This window comes from Equus asinus, chromosome 4 (genome assembly GCF_041296235.1).
Source record: "Equus asinus isolate D_3611 breed Donkey chromosome 4, EquAss-T2T_v2, whole genome shotgun sequence".
NCBI lineage: Eukaryota > Metazoa > Chordata > Mammalia > Perissodactyla > Equidae > Equus > Equus asinus.
Window position 1 is genome coordinate 93,417,188 of NC_091793.1, and position 20,496 is coordinate 93,437,683.

A 20,496-nucleotide genomic window follows, 5' to 3' on the forward strand; every position below is an offset into this window, starting at 1 on the left:
AAACATTGACCATAGGTAGTATACTGAGTGAGGAAGCTTTTCAGCCTTTAGGAAGGGTATATTTCAAATGTCCCTTCTAGATATAGCCAAGGAGAATAAAAAAAGAAGAATGTCCTGGAGCTATGAGGACAATGAGCAAGAGAAGAATTTCCAGGGAGTGGAGTCATGGTCTAATCAAAATTCCACACTCAGGAGGAATGGAGCACACCTCTGCTCAATGGAATTTCAGAATGGCTTTAGCCCAGTGACTGCTATGTGTCTCCCATTCTTTCCCTCTCCAAATGTGAGAGAGTTTATTGCAGTTATCTTGTTCCAGGTCCACTACTGTTTATTTGGGGGGGGGGGGGGTCTGGATAAAGAAGAATAACATTCATACTTGATATAGAAACTACCACAAATCACGTAGTGTTCAAGTAGTTTTGAGTTTGATGCCACAATTGGGTGGAATTTTTGGGTTTTCTCCCTTGGAGATGGGATGAGTGTGACTGTGTTTTGTATGTGAAAAAGAGTGATCAAATATTGATGATCAGTAGGACAGGACAGACTACACTCATTTCTATTCTGGCTCAACTATTTCTGGTTCTCCTCATTTTCACAAGACAGAATTTTCTAGTCCCTTTAAGTTCCAACGAGGCCATGTGACTATTTCTGGCCAATGAGATGTGAGAGGAAATGACACAGGTCACTTCTGGGTCACAGTATTTAACTGCTGGTGCAACATTCCCCAGACTTTACTTTTCCCTGACTCCATGATTCTGGAAGCATGTCTTGTGATGGGGCCTTAAGTGATTAGGACAAACAAAGTCGCCTGCCAACGTGTGTTGGACATCCAGCATGAGTGAGAATTAAACTGTTATTTTGTTAGCCCTCTGAGATTTGGGAGATTGTTTGTTATCACAACGTAACCCAGCCTGTCTTGACTGATAAATCAACAAACAACAAGAAAGACTTGTGAATCCACATATCTGTTTTTCCAGACATATATTGACAATGTCTTTTCACACATTAAGTGAAGCTATCTCATCCTAGACACACAATTTAAGGCTTCTTCTTCACTTAATATGCAATATGTTAAATAGTCAATACAGTATCTTTTGGCAAATTTTCAAAGTCTACTTTCCCCCTCTAGAACTCTAGAAATATCTAGAAATTTTACTAGAAATATCTAGTAAAATCTCTAGAACTCTAGAAATAAGCAGGAGAGCCAATGTTTGAGATCCAGCCCGATTGCACAGGGGGAAAACGAACCCAAAGGAAAAGTATAATTTTCTAAGATAAGTAACATTTACCAAAAACCATTGTGAAAATTTAGAATTGAATGAAATTATCTATTTTACTGCCTGAGGAAGACCCCCTAAAAAAATAAAAGTGACTGTTTCAAAACTTGTCCTAAATAGGAAAAAATTCTTTCTGATTGGCAGTCTGCCACAGACTAAAAATGACACCCTCTGTGCTACTGAGGCTGTACCAATCAAAATTAAATAACGTTCTTTAAGTTTTTCTTCTTAATATTTTGGGGAACTTGAAATAATCTTACTATTTCCAAAGAGCAACTGATGAGAGTTTTTTTTTCTAAAACAGTAACTATTAAGATTTATTACAAATTGCCCAGTTTTTAGACACCATCTCTCATTTCGAAAAGCAATGTGAGAGTAATGAGTACAGTACTTCTGATGGCAGCATAACAACTTGAAAACCTAAAAATAAAATATCAGAAGCCAAACCAAGCTTTCTTTTCAGCTTTTCCCTTTGTTTATTTCAGATAGCAGGCAGCATCAGATAGGTTTAAGTTTAGAACCTTTTTTAAAAGCATTTCATCTCTGCCAACATTTTCATGTGAATTTAATTCTTCTGTTGGCTCGTCGCAAAACATACCGTCTTAGGATGAAAGTGGTCCAAATGCTCTTTACCAAAGAGAATTTTACCTTCTCTGAATAGCACCCTTGAATTTTACCGTTTAAAGTTGCTGCAAGTTAAAGGCAGTGGAATGCTAATAAATGGGGTCTCTTAAGACTAAATTTTAGGCCCCTAAAGGGCAGGTACTGTGTTTTGCCCTTCAGGCATCCCCAGCATCTGGCATGATGAGTGATGAACCACTAGCTTTTCATTTACCTCTTTCTTTATTCCAAGGTTTTCAATCTCTTAAACTGATTCTTTAGATTATAAGGGTAAAACAAAGAAAATTCTGGTCTTTACAAGTTCTATTTGGAGAGGAGATGTCTTGGAAGGAATCAGGGGACACCCGGCACTCTGGATGAAGTTCAAGAAAAAAGACCACAGTAGGCTCTGAAAAATACCTTTGGAGCTGTGGAGCGAAATGCTGTGCAAAGTGGGAAATGATCGCTCTTGAAGGCCCTTGAAAATTCAGTAAAATCTACAGAAATCAAACTACTGGATACAGCATTTCTTTTGGGAAATGTTGAGTCAAGTCTGCATATTGGTGGACCTGGGGCCAAAACAGAATTGGCCCACGCGACCATGACAGAATGAGCCAACACGGCTGGGAACAACTGGATTACTTAGGCTTGATTTCAACAGACGTGGCACCAACCCACATAATTTATTAACAAAACTCTTTTTAATTCAGTGCACTTATTGCATTTGTGAACATGCAGCACAGTTTGAAAGAAAGAAGAATTCAAAAATGTGGAAACATATTTTGTATCTAAAAATAAATGATAGTAAAGAATTAAAGTTTTCATTTTTTTAAGGAAAAGGATACTCATTTTTGTCAAACAGTGACAGTGATTTGGGCTCAGAAGCTCCAATTTTGCTATGATCTCATGAGTCTATTCTTCAAAGTATGCTATGTAAGGTTGACCTAGAGAACATTTGACCACATCGACTTCACCACCTCCATTCTTCTCCCGTTGAAAGTGAATGCTAACTAAATCCTCCACAGTTTCTTCATCCATCATATCAAGGCCTTCCATTCCAGTCAGAAGCACCGTCCTCTTAGATATTCCTGAAAATACCTAAGAAGGAAAATTAAAAAGATAAGTAGAAAATTTTCTAACAACTTTGAATTGCAAAACTTCACATTGATAAGCTGTGCTTAATATTTTGGATTTTATCTTAAGAGAGACAAGGAGCCTCAGGAAGATTTTTCAAGCAGAATATCAGAATCGGATCTGAGTTTCACAAAGACGACTCTGGTGGCATTATGACAAATAGGGAAAAGAAGGGCAACTCTATGAATAGAAAGACCAGTGAGAGAGGTAGATAGAGGTGGAAGCGACAAGACTGAGTCACCAAAGGAATGCTGGAGGTGAAGTAAGATGAAGAGTGAAGCATGAGTTCTAGCTTTCAGGGTGGTGGACTAGAGAGATGGTGGTACCACTTAACACCTGAGTGGCAACAGAAAAAGACAGCAGGTTTGGAGTAAAGGTAACACGTTCAGAGAAAATGAGCTGGAAGAATTACTTTTAATGTCCAATGATAGTAGACACATGAGGAAATGTGGCTGTCTCCACAAACAAAACCAAAGATTGTGCCATCATCTGAGTAATTTCAGCTTGAAAAAGCGTATGTTAAATAAGGTACAGTTTTGCATTAAAATATTCTTTAAAAAGACAAAACTCATTCCGCACCAAGCAGAGATGAAGAAACTGTTTTGATATCCCTTACTAATAAGATTCAAACAGTAACACAGGGACTTGTTACTTTATTTTTCATGGGGTGGGGTCAAGCAGTAAGTTCCCAAAATGAAAAGAAAGAGACGACTTTACCTGAAACTTTTTCAAGTGTTTTTCTATGTACGGAGAAACAGTAACTCTATGGCAGCTATGACCTGTATAAAGAGGATAGCCTTTCTTCTTCAAAATCTCGTCAGCAACTAGAAGGAAATTTTTGAAAAGTTATTTTCTTTTTTATATCATAGATGTTTTTAACCAGAGTTAAAACTTTCTTCAAACAGAACAATATCACAGTAAATAATGAATTGAGTGATTAATTTTTAAGAAATTCTACAGTCCACTTTAAAGACTTCTCAGTACATCATGTTGAAAACTATAAGACCAAACAATAAGGAGGTCTAAATAGATCCTTCTGTCTTCAACCATCCACTAGAGTCAATCAACGCACACAGGGCTGCAGTGTCCTCAGACAGATCGACCTTGAGCTACAGAAAATGCAATAACCATCTGCAGAAAGTAACCCCCCATCCCAACAAGACTGGTATTTCCCAGTTTCTCAAGAAGTAGAAACAAAAACTATGGGGGCTGGCCCCGTGGCCGAGTGGTTAAGTTCGAGCGCTCCGCTTTGGCAGCCCGGGGTTTCACGAGTTCAAATCCTGGGCACGGACATGGCACTGCTCATCAAGCCATGCTGAGGTAGCGTCCCACATGCCACAACCAGAAGGGTCCCACATGCCACAACCAGAAGGAACCACAACTAAAAAAATATACACAGCTATGTACCAGGGGGCTTTGGGAGAAAAAGGAAAAATAAAAATCTTAAAAAAAAATAAAACTATGATTCGAATACTACGTATATATTTTAGAGTATATATATGTATATATACACACACATATATACTAAGTTACTGTAGTGTATATATATACATATATATACATACTATAGTAATATAGTAATCCATGTAATATAAGTAGGTACTGAAATAATAGAGAAGAACATTAATTTAGTAAAAACTGAGACATTTCCTTAAACTTCCATTTCTGCTTCTATGTAGTTAGTTATGATTAGTTAGTATTAATTATTAACTAATATTAGCATTAACTAATAATATGGTTAGTATTATTTAATAATATAAATAAATATGTACAATATTAATATATAAAATTACTTAGTTATTCTGAAACTAATACATGATTTGCAGTAAACTGATACAATGATGTTATCCAAAGTGGGGGCAGGGGTCGACTGTCATCTAAGTGAAGCAAATAACAAGATTTCATCAGGTTTCTCTAACACAAAGAATAATAAGATTTATTTTTAGCAGAATATAGGAGAAAAAGGTAATGTGTCAAGATTGCATAACAGGAAGAGTCCTTGAGAATATCCAATCACTTTGTTTTTTCTCCTCCCACCAGCCCACCTTGGACTGGCAACAGGGTACAGTGGTTAAGAGCGTAGGCCCTCGCTGGTGAGGACGTGCAGAAATTGAAAGCCTGGTACATTGCTGGTGGGAATGTAAAATGGTACACAGCCACTGTGGGAATCAGCATAGCAGTTTCTCAAAACATTAAACATAGAATTACCATATGATCCAGCAATTCCAGGAAGACCTAGATAGACACTCAACTAACTACACAGTCGCAGAAAGAGAAGTGTAAGGAATGTCTCAATTTTACTATACTAATGCTCTTCTCTATTATTTCAATTGTCTTCAAAAAGCGTGTATTACTTTGTTATGGAAAATCCTAATCGGCAATGTTTTTTAATGGTGTAGAAAGATTTCTATTCTATGTGCAAACCCAGGAGAAGCCCTAAGAATTAGATTAACTAGAGAAGAAATTTTTACTTTGGGAATCACTTGAACATATTAACAAAAGCAGCTGCAGGGTATTCTATTTTTAATCATAAGAATGTAAACCTCCCTAAGATGATCTGATAAAAGTCCAAATCTGCCTAAAAGAGGAAGAGATGTCTGTCTAGCTGTTTTTTCCATTCACCTCTTGTCCTCCCTGGAATGGATTCTTCCACCTGAGAGACCCTGTCAGTCATAATAGGTGGATGGAAGAGACCGTTTTATATACATATTTCTAAGTTTCTCTGCCACACACCCACTGTGTGATCTTTGGTAAGTTACTTACCCTCCCTGGGCCTCAGTTTCCTTATCCATAATGCGAGTATACACCTACCTCCGGAGTCCTGCTGTGTATCAGAGGAGACACACTACATTTACAACACCTGGCTCCACGCCTGGCATGTGATGAGCATGCACTAAGATTTATGTACTTGCTATGTGTAATATTAGCATTCTCACTAGCATTCACAGAAATTACTTTCAGGACTCTACCATTTTATAAGGTTAAAAAAAATCCTCTATTATTATGCTGTCTAATAAATTCCAAATAAAAGAAGTAGAAAGGGAATACTTTCAGAAATGGCAGACCATAAATTAAATGGTAGAGTATTGCTTAATTTCCCAAATGTGTGAGTACCTCCAGTTTCCACAAACGTGATGACAGCACTTCCAGACCGCTTATCGTACTCCACGCATTCCACCTCTCCTCCTCCGTGTCGGGACTTACAAAAGCTCAGTTCTAGCTTGTCTCTCATCTGATTGTCAGGCAATTCATCAGGAATTTCAGTAACATTGATCTTCACTTTAGATACTTCTACACAAACCTGGGAAACCGTTTCATATTCAGAAAGATGGATGAGAAAAGTGTCCATGTTTAACAGAATTCTGAAAAGCTTTGGTCACCCTGTTACCTGGAATTGGACTCCTGATGTTAATGGAACCGGCTTGGCCATAACCTCGACATTTACATCCTCTATCTGCACATGATGTTTCTTCATTTTGATCACATTTTGGGCAACTGAAAAATAATACAGAAGTATTAATTTCCAATATTTCAATAAATTTTTACACTTTTGCTTTAAGAATAAATTATCCTGAATTTTTCAAATTTTCTTTAATGTTAAAGATTCTAATTTTTAAATTTTTCTTAGGATTTCCAAGTGAAAATGGTCTTGCCACCAAAGTAAGATACATTAGTCAAAATACATCAACAAAAATTACAGTATGGAAATTATCAAGTTCTAGATTCACCTCTTAAGAGAGAGCCCGATAATCTTCAAAAATTCATAAATTATTTCAGCACAGCCACACACCCTTCCTTTCCACTGTTGACAGAATTACCGGAGAATTCCCTTAGTACATTAAAGCACAGCCAGAAATTTCTTCCATGTTGTGTAAGCTGGGAACACTTTTGCGGATCAGTCAATTAATTGCGGATCTGGCAATTAATCTTACTTACCATTTGTTGCTCCTCCTTAATATGTTGCAAGTATCACAGAAATAACTATTCATTTTCGTCTCTGTCTTTCCCAAGGATTATATATTAAAGACCACATAGGCTTGAATATCAAAGAGTGAATCTTTTTTTTTTGCCATATTTAATGAGCAATTCTACTTTCGCTAAAATGCTCTTGAGACCATTCATTAAAAAGTTGATAGCATTGCTATACCAATCACAAAACCATCAAGTCCAATTTATCCATGCAAATGGGAGAGGCTCAGTAATATAATTATGCCAAAAGTCATTAGAACTCCAAACAGCAACTATATGTCAGTTTAAAATGCATGTGGGTGTGTGTTTATTTCAAATTGTGTGACACAAAAGTTTATCACACTTCAGTTGTTAATATTTGGAGCCACTTACTCTAATTTTTTTAAGACAAGAGATTCCCACTCCAAGTCTTACAAATCTCACATGTGTTTATGAGAACCAGTTATCACACCACAGCTGGCAGAAGAGAAAACCGGAGCTAAGAAGGCAGGGCGTTGTCATATGGGAATTCAGACTCATCGTACCGTGATATGACTATAACGTGAATTATGACTTTTTTTTGTTAATGACAACAGGCAACAATAACAGAAAATATTAATGAAGTAATACTCAGATGATGCTGTCTCCCTTCCAATGCCCCCCCAACCTCCAACATCTGGTGATCCGACACAGCTGAGAGAGACCACTTGTATTTCAACTTTTGTGACTCTGATTGTCAAAAGCCAACTCCTATTTAACTGTGTAGAAACCCAAAGTTCTCCCCAGAGAGCAGGACCTTGGAGCCATGCCAAGGGTGGAAGCAGATGTATGCGTTTCTGAAGAGGATCCTAGTCCCGGCATTCCCAGAAAATTCCTGCACAGAATTCCTACCTCCCAAATCTCCACTTACATCTTTTAGTTATATCCCAATTACCAATGCTAACTGCCACTTGATTCTTGGTCTCCTCTTCCACTTTTAGCTGCAGGTGTAGACGAGTGTGGACCCTGGGTGAATGAACAGTATGTGCATATACTGACGTGCTAGAATGCCTTTCTTTTTTTTTTTTTTAACTTCTTTTTTTTTTTTAAAGATTGGCACCTGAGCTAACAACTGTTGCCAATCTTCCTTTTTTATGTTTTTTTTCTGCTTTATCTCCCCAAAACCCCCCGTACATAGTTGTATATCTTAGTCGCAGGTCCTTCTAGTTGTGGGATGTGGGACGCCACTTCAACGTGGCCTGATGAGCGGTGCCATGTCCACGCCCAGGATCTGAACCCTGGGCCACCGCAGCACAGCGCGTGAACTTAACCACTCGACCATGGAGCCAGCCCCTAGAATGCCTTTCTTTTTAACATTCATTTTCAGGCTATAGTGATGAACCAGGCATCAGGAGATGTGGGTTATAATCATAGATTCTCAGAATCTGAGCACTGGAAGGGCTTGTGAAGGAACCGTCTGGTCCCACCCCACAACTTGACAATTACAGGAACAAAGGCCCAGGATGATGGCCTGCTCAGAGGAAAGTTGGTCCAGTAGAAAGTACGTGAGCGCTTGGGGTTTGGCCCTCAGCTCTGCAATTTATTACTCTATGAACCTTAAACAAGTTCTTTATCTTCTTGAAGCTTATGTTTCCTTATCTGGATAATTCCTAACAGGTAGCAATATAATAGCTAACATTTATTGTTTATTATGTGTCAGACACTATGCTAAGTATTTTACCAACATTTCTCATTTAATACTCAGAGCAGCCCCACGAGGTAAGTACTACCACAAAGCCTGTCATAAAAATGTAAGATTTATAAAAAAAAACCCAACCCAAATCATACCTCCCAAAGAGGCAAAGCTGTCACTCAAAGCCAGATCCTCCTCATTAAGGCGTTCCCAGCTTCAAGAGGGTCCTAGACCCTGGTGGGCTTAGCAAATATCAGGTTCCATCCCAAGTCTCTGAATCCTTGGTTCTTCCATTCACTGAGCATGTGCCCTTAGATCAATTATTTAAACACCTAAGAATCTGTTTTCTTGGCTATAAAATGTAAATAGTAACTCTCCTATCCTATTGCTTTGATGGAGTTGAGTAAGTATAGAATGAGATGATGTCTTGGAGAACTCTCTGAGAAGTGTGTAGAGCTCTACCACCTGAAAACATTATTACCAGTATTGTCACTTGGAGGTAGCAGGTGGACTAGAAAGACGCTGGTACCGGACATCACAGCACCTGGGGCTAGCGTCCCAGAGTCATCATGTTCTCAATGAGTGACCACATTCAGGACGTGTAACATCCCAGAGTCAGTTTTTCACCTGAACGATGGGGATAATCATACCTGTCTTGGTGTGTCATTATGAGGAGGAGATGAAATGTTATGTAAAAAGTGCAAAGCAAGAGGCAAAGTTCTATGAAAGCTCTTTGAGAGTCCAAGTGCTTTCCAAAGGTAACATGGTCACATTCTTGAGCATGAGTCATACCTTCTTCTTTTTCAAAGGTGATGAGCGCTTGTCCTTTTTGTAGCTCATAATGAGCTTGCAAGTTCATTTGAAAGGAACAGGAGACATTTAAAAGCTGGCTGTCATCCTTGGGAGTCTCTGCAGATGTGAATTTCACCTTAGTGGCAGGAATATCCTCTTTAATCTAATTCAAAAGGAAATGTTTGATTAAAATCAAGACAAGAAATAACTTAGGTCCTTCCAGTGATAATGGGATGTGATTGCCCAATAATTCATTCTCCACTGATTTCAGAATACTGTGTGGTCTTACGTAATATCTTTATTAATATCTTTATTTAACATCTTTAGTAATTGCTTCCTCCCAGGTAAGTACTTAGCAATGTACTCAGATGCTGATCTTTTAATATTATTTCACGCATGAAATTTTAAGAATATAATCTCCCACTTTTTCTAATCAATGTTTAAACTGGTCAGTGTTGTGTGGTGCTCGATTCTAAAGTCTACACCATTTTTGTGGATAAGCACCTTTTAAACAACTGGGCCAATAATAGACTATATTACAAGGGAATCACTAGACAGTGTTTATTCTCACCGCAAAGAGGTGCAAAATACTCAGGTGTATACTACAGTTATTTTGCTAGCAAATCCAGATCATTTAATCCAAAAAAGACTCCTGAATTCTATGATTTAAAATTTATGAAATTTACATTCCCCCTTCTCCAACACCTGCCCAGCAACTTTTTAACCATTACCACAACTTAAGTTTATAAAAATGTGAAGGGACACTATCGACAAAATTCATAATCAGAAGGATAAAGTTAAGTGGTTATACTTAGCTGCTTAAAATCGTTGGGATTAACAGACATGTACAACTACGCATACATGCACAAATGAGTGAGGTGTTTGCATTTCTATTCTCCTTGGTTATTTTACATGCCGACAGAGAAAGTGTTATCACAAAGGGAATAGAAATATTTGACAAGTCATTTGATCTAATCTTATGTTTATTCTATATCTCTACATGTAACGTAAGTAGAATTTCTGATTACCATAAGTCCAATTTCAAAGCAATCTGCAATGTCTGAGAAAAGGGAGAGTGTTTCCCAGTAACGTGGAAGCATCCAGTGCATCTGGAGAAGTCGAAAGCTTTTGGAGTGAGGGTACCCAATGCTAGTCCTGAGGACACTGTGGCAGAGAACATGTCACTCATGCTCTCTGGACCACAGTCTCAGTCCCCTGTAAAGGGGGTCAGCTGAGCTGGCTGGGTTCTCAAAGCCCTGTGAGTTGTAAGACTAAATGATTCCAGCTCCTGTCTGAGAAATCACCAGAATCTCAACAGAACCTTCTCTAAGTCTCATAAACAAAGGAAACCTCACTTCCTGATATTCAGTAAGCTACCACCCATTTCAGAAACAAAAAGTAACAATGTTTTAAGCATTCAAATTGTTTAAAGAAGGTATTTTTTTTAACAATATGAGTTGTTATGAAGAAAAAAGGGGTGAAAGTTATGTGTAATTCAAATACAGGGAAATTTAGGAGAGAACTTAAATGGTGAAGATAAACATCCGTTTTTTTTTGTTTTTGTTTTTGTTTTTGTTTTTTTTTGGTGAGGAGGATTGGCCCCAAGCTAACATCTGTTGCCAATCTTCCTCTTTTTGCTTGAGAAAGGCTGGCCCTGAGTTAACATCAGTGCCAATCTTCCTCCACTTTGTATGTGGGATGCTGCCACAGCACAGCTTGATGAGTGGTATGTAGGTCCACTCCTGGGATCTGAACCTGTGAACCCCAGGCTGCCAAAGCAGAGCACACAAACTTAACCACTACACCACTGGGCCATCCCCCAGTTTTTCTTAACTGTGAACTCATTGAAATTACTTGGATGAGGAGACCAATAAAGGAACTTAGTGAGAAGACCAAGAATTTGACCCAAAAGTGATTGATAATGAACTTTTTTTTGTTTTTGTATTAACACATACATAAATATTAAAAAGTGCATTATTGTAAGTATACAGAAGGATGAAATTTTACAAAGTGATCACAAACACGTGACCAGCACCTGACCAACAAACAGAGGATGACCAACACCCCAGAAGCCCTCTTGGGTTCCCTTCCACTTCCTACCTGCCTCCAAGGGTAACCACTATGCTAACTTCTAACACACAGCGTTTGTGCTTTATTTAAATGGTAGCATATGGCAGGCCCTCTTTTATCTTTTTTTGGCTCAACATTGTGTTTGTGAAATTCACCCACGTTGTTGCATATAGTTGTAGTCTGTTCATTCTCATTGCTATTTAGTATTCCATTGTGTGAATACACCCCAATTTATTCATTCATTCTACTCTGGAGGGACAATTGGGATGTTCTCAATGTGGGGCTCTTATAAAGAGTGGTGCCATGGATGACCATAACGTTTTAGAACTGAATTTTGTATAATTAAATTGCTTTTGCTAAAAAATGGTGTCCACTGAAAATGTGATACATAAAATAAGTAAAGAAGCACCTGGGAGCTCTTGGTGGTCACTTGTAACTCAGCTTCGAGCTTTTGGATCTCCTCCTTTAGCTGAATATTTTCCTTTGCAATTTCAGCAATCAACCTCTAAAAAAACATCAAACAGCATTAACAAATTAAACAGCGCCTGACCTCATTTTCCCAAACGAATTAAAGAGGCTAAATTTCTCTCACCCTGAGTAAGGCACAGAAACATATTCGATAATCTCAGAATAAATAGGATCACACGAATAATACATTTGCTGAATGTCTTACATCATCACCTGTCAATTCTCCTACCACTCCCAAGTGTTGTTATCTTCATTATACAAACAAGGAAACCACCTTTCACCCTAGACCAAAGGTCACAGGGATTTCTATAGGAGAGCAAGAACTGAGACCCAGATCCTCTGAATCTTACTTCAGTGCTCTATCAATTCCTTTCCTAGCTATTTGTGACTACAATATGACTTTTAAATTGCACTGTAATTGTGGACAGATGTTACTCTGGTACTATTAAAAAATTTGCTATGATTCCCACAGTACAGCTGCCTTGACACGCCAGATAGATGGCCTTGGGTAAGTGGTTTAAGCTATCGGGAGCCTCCACTCCCTTCCGGGTCTGATCAGATCCTTGCTGACAAAGCTCTTAACTTCTAGGTGAAAATCAAAGAAACGAGGGAGAAGGGGAAAAAGTAGCTAATGTTGTCAGCCTTGTAAGAGACAGGAGAGAAATATGATTCTTCTTATAAGACCTGAATAGTGGAAGTACAAACATTTTGAAAACCCTAGTATCTTCCCAAATTCAAGGTAATGTTAGACAAAGACATACAAAACATGCAAAACTAACAGATATAAATTAATTTTTAATAATACCCAGTAATTTTTTTCCTTTTTACCTCATTTTGTTCATCTTTCATAAATTTTTCATCCGGCCAATCCTCCTGAAGAACTTGTTTTCTGTTATCGTCATCAGCCGCCATGATTTCCTGATTATCATTAAAAAATTAATATTTTTAAAATAGTGTATACTCACAAATTCAAGAAGAAAGAAATAACAAATTTTACCATTTTCCAGAAGAAACATCTCTTCTTTTTCCTAGCATCAAAGTGTTTATTATCATGTAGCTTATATCCAAATAAAGACTATATTTCAAATAACTATCACACCTATAAATATATGAGTGTTCTAAAACTTCTTTGCTTTTCAACATAATAATAGAAAATAATGAGTATTGACATGCCTTTGTAGTTCACATCTCAATCATAACATGATGCTCCATTTTAAAACACTACTATGTTGGTCTTCTGGCCTTTTTAAAAGGTTTTGATTTAAACGTTTAATTCTCCCTATTGCACTCCCCAAAGGCCTCCAAAACACCCTTCGTTTATATGTACACAAATTCTTTCCTGGAGTTTTCACAAACCCTCCGCCTGATTCCATATATTTGGATGGAAAAAAAATTACATCTTTACTTCTAATCACCTCTGCTTGAAACTTAGCATTCTCTTCAAACATGAAGATGGCCAACAAGCCACACAGTGTTTGCAGCACCTGCGATAAGAATCACCAAGACGGCATAGGTATTTTCATAAAATATTATAACCTTTGCAGATATCCTGGAATATCATTTGTGTTTAACCCTGCTTCAAAATTATGGTAGTTATTAAACTCACTACCAAGTCTTGTGATCTACTGTGATATATTGATATATATTACTAATCAGTTTGCTTTTTTAATATTCTGATAATCATATTTCAGTATAATTGGTTTCCTTTATAATTCTATGCTTTCTTTTTCTTTTTTTTTAGGAAGATTAGCCCTGAGCTAACTACTGCCGCCAATCCTCCTCTTTTTGCTGAGGAAGGCTGGCCCTGAGCTAACATCCATGCCCATCATCCTCTACTTTATATATGGGATGCCTACCACAGCATGGCGTGCCAAGCGGTGCCATGTCCACACCTGGGATCTGAACCAGCAAACTCCAGAACACCAAAGTGGAACGTGTGCAGTTAACCGCTGTGCCACCTGGCTGGCCCCTGTGTATTTTGTTTTATACATTTAAAGAACGTTTTATTTGTTTTCAGAAAGGTCCATAGGCTTTACCAGACTAGGAAAAAGTCCATGGCACGAAAAAAGTCAGGATTCCTTGTCTGTATAGGAATTGACTGAGATGGAGACGTCCCAGATCATAAATGAGACAAGGAATATCACGATTATTTTTATGTTTTTAGAAACATGTTAATACCAGTCTGTAATATAATCTTCCAAGATTGCAAGTGGTTAAATTCTCACTATTTCTGTAGGAGAAGAAGAAAAGACATTTATTCCTCTTTAAAAATAAAATAGAAGACTAGCAAAAAATTAGTCACGTCTTAGTTTACCCAGTGTGAACACAAGCAGTGTCAAAAATAAGAAGGGGTCAAGTAGCACTTAGACCTTGGTTTCTAATCTATTCTCCAATAAAAGGAACCAGGGCTCCTTGGATAGTTCTATGTCTGGGGCAGGAAATACACAAGATGAGCCTGGAGCTCCCAGTGGCCAAAGGTACAAAAAGGGGATTTATCAAGTAAGTAAATATCTGGACAATAACAGGAACCAGGTTTTTCATTGCCTGGGATAGTAATGTAAATATGGAAAGGGAGAAAACCAGAATGAATGCTGTGGATTTGAACTGGCAATATTGGTATAATCTCATGATTTCCTATAGATAACTGATAGAAAGATACAGAGATATAAATACAGATATAATTGCGTGTGTGTGTGTGTGTGCGTGCGTGCACACACACACACATTCTATATATATCTATCTGTAAATATATTCCCTAACTCTGTCTGCTGACAGGACCCGAAGCAAAGACAATAGCGATGAGCACATCTAGCACCCAGAAATTGGTTTCTAATACCATTCTCCACTACAAGGAACCAAGGCTGTTCAGAGAAATGGCTGATTCCAGGACCGGAACTGGAAAAGTATAAGACAGGTATCTTATGGTGCCAGAAAGCAAGGAAATGCTCAAAGAATGATGAGGACATGCCAAAAGGGCAGAGAATCCAGCTTAAGGAATTTTTCACTGGCCAAATCTGGGAATAAATTAAGCGTAAAAATAAATAATGACGGTAATAATTAAATCCACTGAGTAAAATAGAAAACTATGAGTCCATACTGACATAAATAAATAAATAAATATATAAATAAATAAATTGACATTTTGATGAGGAAAGGATCATTTAGTTAGTTTCAAAATATTCCCCACAAAGTGTTTATTAATTTCAAAGAGGAAATGAGTAACTTCACAGTGAAGAAGCCAGGCAGATGCCACCATAATGAAATAATTAAAGTAAATGAGATAAATCAAATCATCTGCCATCTGATAGGCTGCACTGAGAACACAGTACGACTTCTATGATATTCCCACCAAAAATACATAATCTGAATCGAAGAATCAGGAAACATTAGACACACTGGCTTGTTCCCGTCAAAAGTGTCAAGTTCATGAAAGCCAAGGAAAGCCTGAGAAACTGTTTCAGACAGAAGGAGAGGAAAGAGACATCACAGCTCAATGCAATGCATGATTCTGAACTGGGTCCTCTTGTTAAACAGGATATTATTGGGACAACTGGCAAATTTGAATTGGATCCAAGGATTGGATGGCAGCAATGTATTGATATTAATTTCCTGATTTTGATCACTATCTTGGGGTTATGTAAAGAAAAATACCTTTTTCGTAAGAAAGATATACTCAAGAATTCCACAGTAATGGGTCAGGAAGTTGGAAACTTGTTCCCAAAAAATTCAGGAAAATGAAAAGCCGTTTGTATTGTACTTGTAACTTTCCTGTAAGTTTGAGATGGTTTCAAAATATATATATTAGTAGCTCCCTATTGCATCAACAACTGCAGAATCCTTACGATGGCATTCGGCCTTCATCGAGGTCTTACACGATCTAACTCCAACTTATTTTCTGGTCTTATTTAGACAAATTCTACACTAAGTCCTCTAACCACACTGAACACTCGAAGGGTCCCTCGTCTCCCTCCTGTCCCTCATTACGTCACATTCTTCCTCCTTTTTCAACCTTGATTTCCACCTTACGAAATCTTATTTTTCTTCAAGGTCCACCCCAAATTTTCCCCAAGTTCTTGAAGCCTTTCTGATTCTCCCAAAGCACGTTAGTTCTCCCTCTTTTACCTCTTTTGAGGAGCTTTATTTGTGTACCTCTGTCATTTTCCTGTGTACCTGTGACTAGATATGGTCATCACCTTGAGGCCAGAGACTATGTCCACCCCTCCTTGCATCCATTCAAAACACAATACAAGCAGACACACTGAAAACACTCAATATTTATAGAATTGTGCACTATCTTTTCTTTCCTTTTTAAAGATTGGCCCCTGAGCTAACAACTGTTGCCAATCTTTTTTTTTTTTTCCTGCTTTTTCTCCCCAAATCCCCCCAGTACATAGTTGTGTATTTTAGTTGTAGATCCTTCTAGTTGCACCGTATGGGACACTGCCTCAGCATGGCCCAACGAGTGGTGCCATGTCAGCGTCCAGGTGAACTGGTGAAACCCTGGGACACCGAAGCGGTGTGCGCGAACTCAACCACTCCACCATGGGGCCAGCCCCTGTGCAGCATCTTGACTTAAGTATCTGTGCTGCTCAAGACATCCATGCATATGATGTCCTCTTATCACATTTTCGGAATGCAAAAACTGCAACATTATTTAATTGCTTTTTTAAAAGTCAGTATTCTTAAGAGCTTGTAATAAAGGCTCTCTGTATATTTAACTCATATACACGGTCTACTACATGACACCCCAGAACTTTTTTGGCATATTTAGCTCTCGATACTGTCCCTGTTTGCATGAGTGAGATGTACAGTAATAGGCTTTCTTTTATGCAATCAGATCGTAGGCAGAACAATAACCCTCTCAGAGATGCCCACGTCCTAATCCCCAGATTCTGCGAGTATGTTATGTTACACTGCAAAAGAGCTAATCAGCTGACTTTAAAACACAGAGATCAGGGGCTGGCCCTGTGGCCAAGTGGTTAAGTTCGCGCGCTCCGCTGCAGGCGGTCCAGTGTTTGTTGGTTAGAATCCTGGGCGCGGACATGGCACTGTTCATCAAACCACGCTGGGGCAGCGTCCCACATGCCACAACTAGAAGGACCCACAACTAAGAATATACAACTATGTACTGGAGGGCTTTGGGGAGAAAAAAGGAAAAATAATAAAATCTTTAAAATATGGAGATCATCCTGAACTTTCCATGGGCCCAAATGTAATCACCAGGGTCCTTAAAAGTGAAAGAGGAAGACAGAAGAGCAGAGTCAGAGTGAGATGTGACAACAGAATAAAGGTCAGAGAAATGCAACACTGCTGGCTTTGAAGACTGAAAAAGGGCACCACTGAGCCAAGGAAGGGGGGCAGCGTATAGAAGTTGAAAAAGACGAGAAAACAGCTTCACCCCAGGGCCCTCCACAAAGGAAGAAGCCCTGCACACACCTTGATTTCAGCCCAGGGAGCCAGGTCGGACTTCTAACCTACAGAATTTTAAGATAATAAACTTGTGGTTTTTAAGCCACTAAATCCGTGGTAATTTGTTAGGACAGTGAATGAAAAAAACAATACAAATCACCACCATCCATCCACCACCTCTTTTCCTAATATCCTCATGTCACGGTGGTGCCAGGCCCGATAGAACAGAATCTTCCCATATCTGGCAGCAAAAAGAAAGGCAATGAGGGGAAGAAAGGAAGGAAGGAGGTGGTAATTAATAAAATGGTGGTACACATATATAGTTTTTTAAACACTTATGCATATTATATAGACAGGGAAAGATAATATTCTCCTTTGGATGTCTCCTTCAAGAAAATCCCTGAATATTCTGAAACGTGAGGAACGACTGCCAAATCCTGCGCCTGCCAGGAGTAAATCTCCTTAAAAAATCAGTTTTCCTAAGAGCTATCTCGAGAGACACCAGAACATGGGGAAACACAGCCGTTTTAAGTTTCAGTTTCCAGAAGGAAGCACAACAGACCAAGAAGACTGGGTCAGAGGCCTGGACGGCACAGAGAAGGCATCGGGGTCTGGGGGCAGGCGCGCCCGCTCCGCGTCTTGTCGCCGCAGCGACTCGGGCTGCGGGGGGCGCGGGGGTGCTGGGGGCGGCGTCGGGCGCTCGTGGCCGGGCACTGCCCCGCGCCGTCCCTGGCACCACGGAATCCGCCTCCCCCACCCACCCAGGGCCTCTCTAGCCCGGGGCTCCTAGGATTAGGGACGGCGGCCGGGGAACGGGAGCCTCACTCACCTGCCGCAGCCGGGCCCGGCGCGCCCGCCTTTCCCGGAAGCCTCGTGGGGCGGCGCCGGGTCCCCGAGGCTGGTGCTGCCTTATCCAGAAGCGCCTCGGGAGATCCGAGGTGCCGTTCAGAGTGGGTGACGCTCAGATGAACAGCTTAGTTCCTTAAAAAAAGAAGAAGAAGAAGAAAAGGAAAAAGAAACTGTGCTCAAATAGTGGTTAGCGAGAAAAACTCACCACCTCTCGGAATACCAAACCCGGTGTCTCCAATGACGGACAATCTATAACTATTTTCACTTTCGATTTTTAAACCGTGGTTGTTCCGTTTTCGTTTTGCTGGAATGTATCCCAAAAGTATTCCTGAAGTGTCCATAAACACTAATTCAGGACGAGTGTTAAAAAACACTCTTTTGTGTGTGTGTGTATATTACTGGGCATACAGTTGGAAAGTTGATTGAAACAAAATAAGGTCAAAACAGAAGTCTCTTTTCAGGTTGTAACTTTCTTTGTAATTTATTGATGTTCACAGCCTTCGTCTACAAATTTTTACAGCCAACACAAGACCAACTTTTCTGTGTGTCTTTTGCAACATCCTCTGGACCAGGAGGTTGGCAAAGCTGTGGTGGCCAGTTGGCTTCTATGACCTATGTCCCTTGAAAATTTTCTTACAGTCTTTTGTTTTGTTGTGAAGCTCGTAAATAAACACATCACTAGGTGTGATCTTTTCCTTTGAAAATAAAAAATCTGGCTCATGTCAAGAACTGCAGTGTTTCTTAATCCTACCCCAAGAACCGCCCCACAGCTGCACTTGCTCATAAATAAAGGTCAAGGAGGAGAAGAATCAAAATTATTTCCAGGCAGAAACACTAGTTTATAGTGCAGTATACTCACATATAGTAACTGATATAGCAGTCTAAAATAACAGATTAACAAAAGTCAAATTCCTTTAGCTCAATAATATTGATAGGAATCAGTTTAAAATGAACTAAATGAAAAAAAACAAGTGGTGCGTGATAAGGACTTTTGTTGGAAAGTACAAAAACTCCATCTGTTCCAACTTGAGAATTACTTTTGTTCTACCTTAGAACTTCAGAGAGCGTGAACTCTAAAGGTAGTTTAGTTCAACCTCGTTTCTTCTTTTATCTTATTTTTGTTTTTTGTAAGAAGATGCTAAGCAGCAGGACTATGGCCAGAACAGGGCTGGTCTGATATTGACTCAGATCCTGTTAAAGGGCAAAGGGTGCAGGTAGTAGGGAAGCCTTTTGGCCACCTACGTACCAAAGCCAAACTGTGTGTAACAGTCTGAATTCAACTCAGCTTCAAGTCCAGTACTCTGCCAAGTGCTGTGGTTCTAAAGACAACTAGTCAGCTCTTGGACATTTTATTATTAACAGTCGCAATTGCTAACGTCTACTGAGAACTCTTGGGCATTCAATATCCTTTTTATTTTGCCAACAACGATATGAAGGTATAGGTATTCTTCTCATTTTGCAAATGAGGAAACTAAGGCTTAAAGAGGTGACCCAAAATCATGCAGTTATTATGTGATGACTTTGATGTCATACTTCACTCTCAACCATAAAATCAGTGTCTCCACACCGTGTTTTATGGTGCTCAAAGAAGAAGGAATTCTATGGCCAGCCATGATTAGGATATGGTGCATACTGCATTCACTTTTGGAGACTCAGAGTGCACATCAGGACGTTAAGAATTTTGAGAAGTATTGCAGGAAAAATTAAAGCACATGTGAACAAGTTTGACTTGAAACTTTTAATTTATCAGACTAATTTGACCACTAAATCTTTTTTTCAAGGAGCTATTAAAATCTTGAAGAGTTTCTAATGGGGTAATTTGAGTAATGCTTTACTAATGATGAAGTTCAGAACATGATACCCCCAAATATGGTACCTTGGCGTATTGAATATTTTAAGCTGAAGGGGTTTGAGAAAACAGAAGCAAGAAAGTTCCTCTGATCTTGCCCCTTCCACCGTCCTTCTCTGAAAGAGGTCCTAAAACCCTCCTGGGAGAGACGGTCTCCCTATGCCTGGAGGAAAGGAGCATCCATATCCTGGAAGACAAAGGGATGCTGAGAAGGAACCTAACACATCTCCCCTGGTTCACTGCACTTACCCCATTCTCCTTAACCTATCATATTCCTCCACGACTGCCCACTCTTCTTCAAAACTAGCATGAAACACTCACGTCTAACTGTTTCATTGGGTCTTCATTTCCTTATGAAGGTTCCCATGTCATGTAAAATTTATGGTAAATGAATCTGTATGCTTTTCTCCTGTAAATCTGTCTTTGTC

At 39.1% G+C, this 20,496-nt stretch overlaps 1 protein-coding gene across 1 annotated transcript; it reads right to left on the minus strand.

Annotated features, from left to right (window-relative positions):
• Positions 1-2,559: 2,559 nt before the first annotated feature.
• On the minus strand, positions 2,560-18,979 carry NMI (N-myc and STAT interactor). Its single transcript, XM_014831258.3, has 8 exons — positions 18,200-18,979; positions 12,790-12,879; positions 11,903-11,998; positions 9,424-9,586; positions 6,400-6,506; positions 6,126-6,312; positions 3,729-3,835; positions 2,560-2,975 (listed from the first exon to the last, which is right to left on the minus strand). Exons 2-8 carry the CDS (start codon positions 12,871-12,873, stop codon positions 2,790-2,792), a joined length of 930 nt encoding a protein of 309 aa, XP_014686744.1. The 5' UTR covers positions 12,874-12,879; positions 18,200-18,979; the 3' UTR covers positions 2,560-2,789.
• Between the last annotated feature and the right edge of the window lie 1,517 nt (positions 18,980-20,496).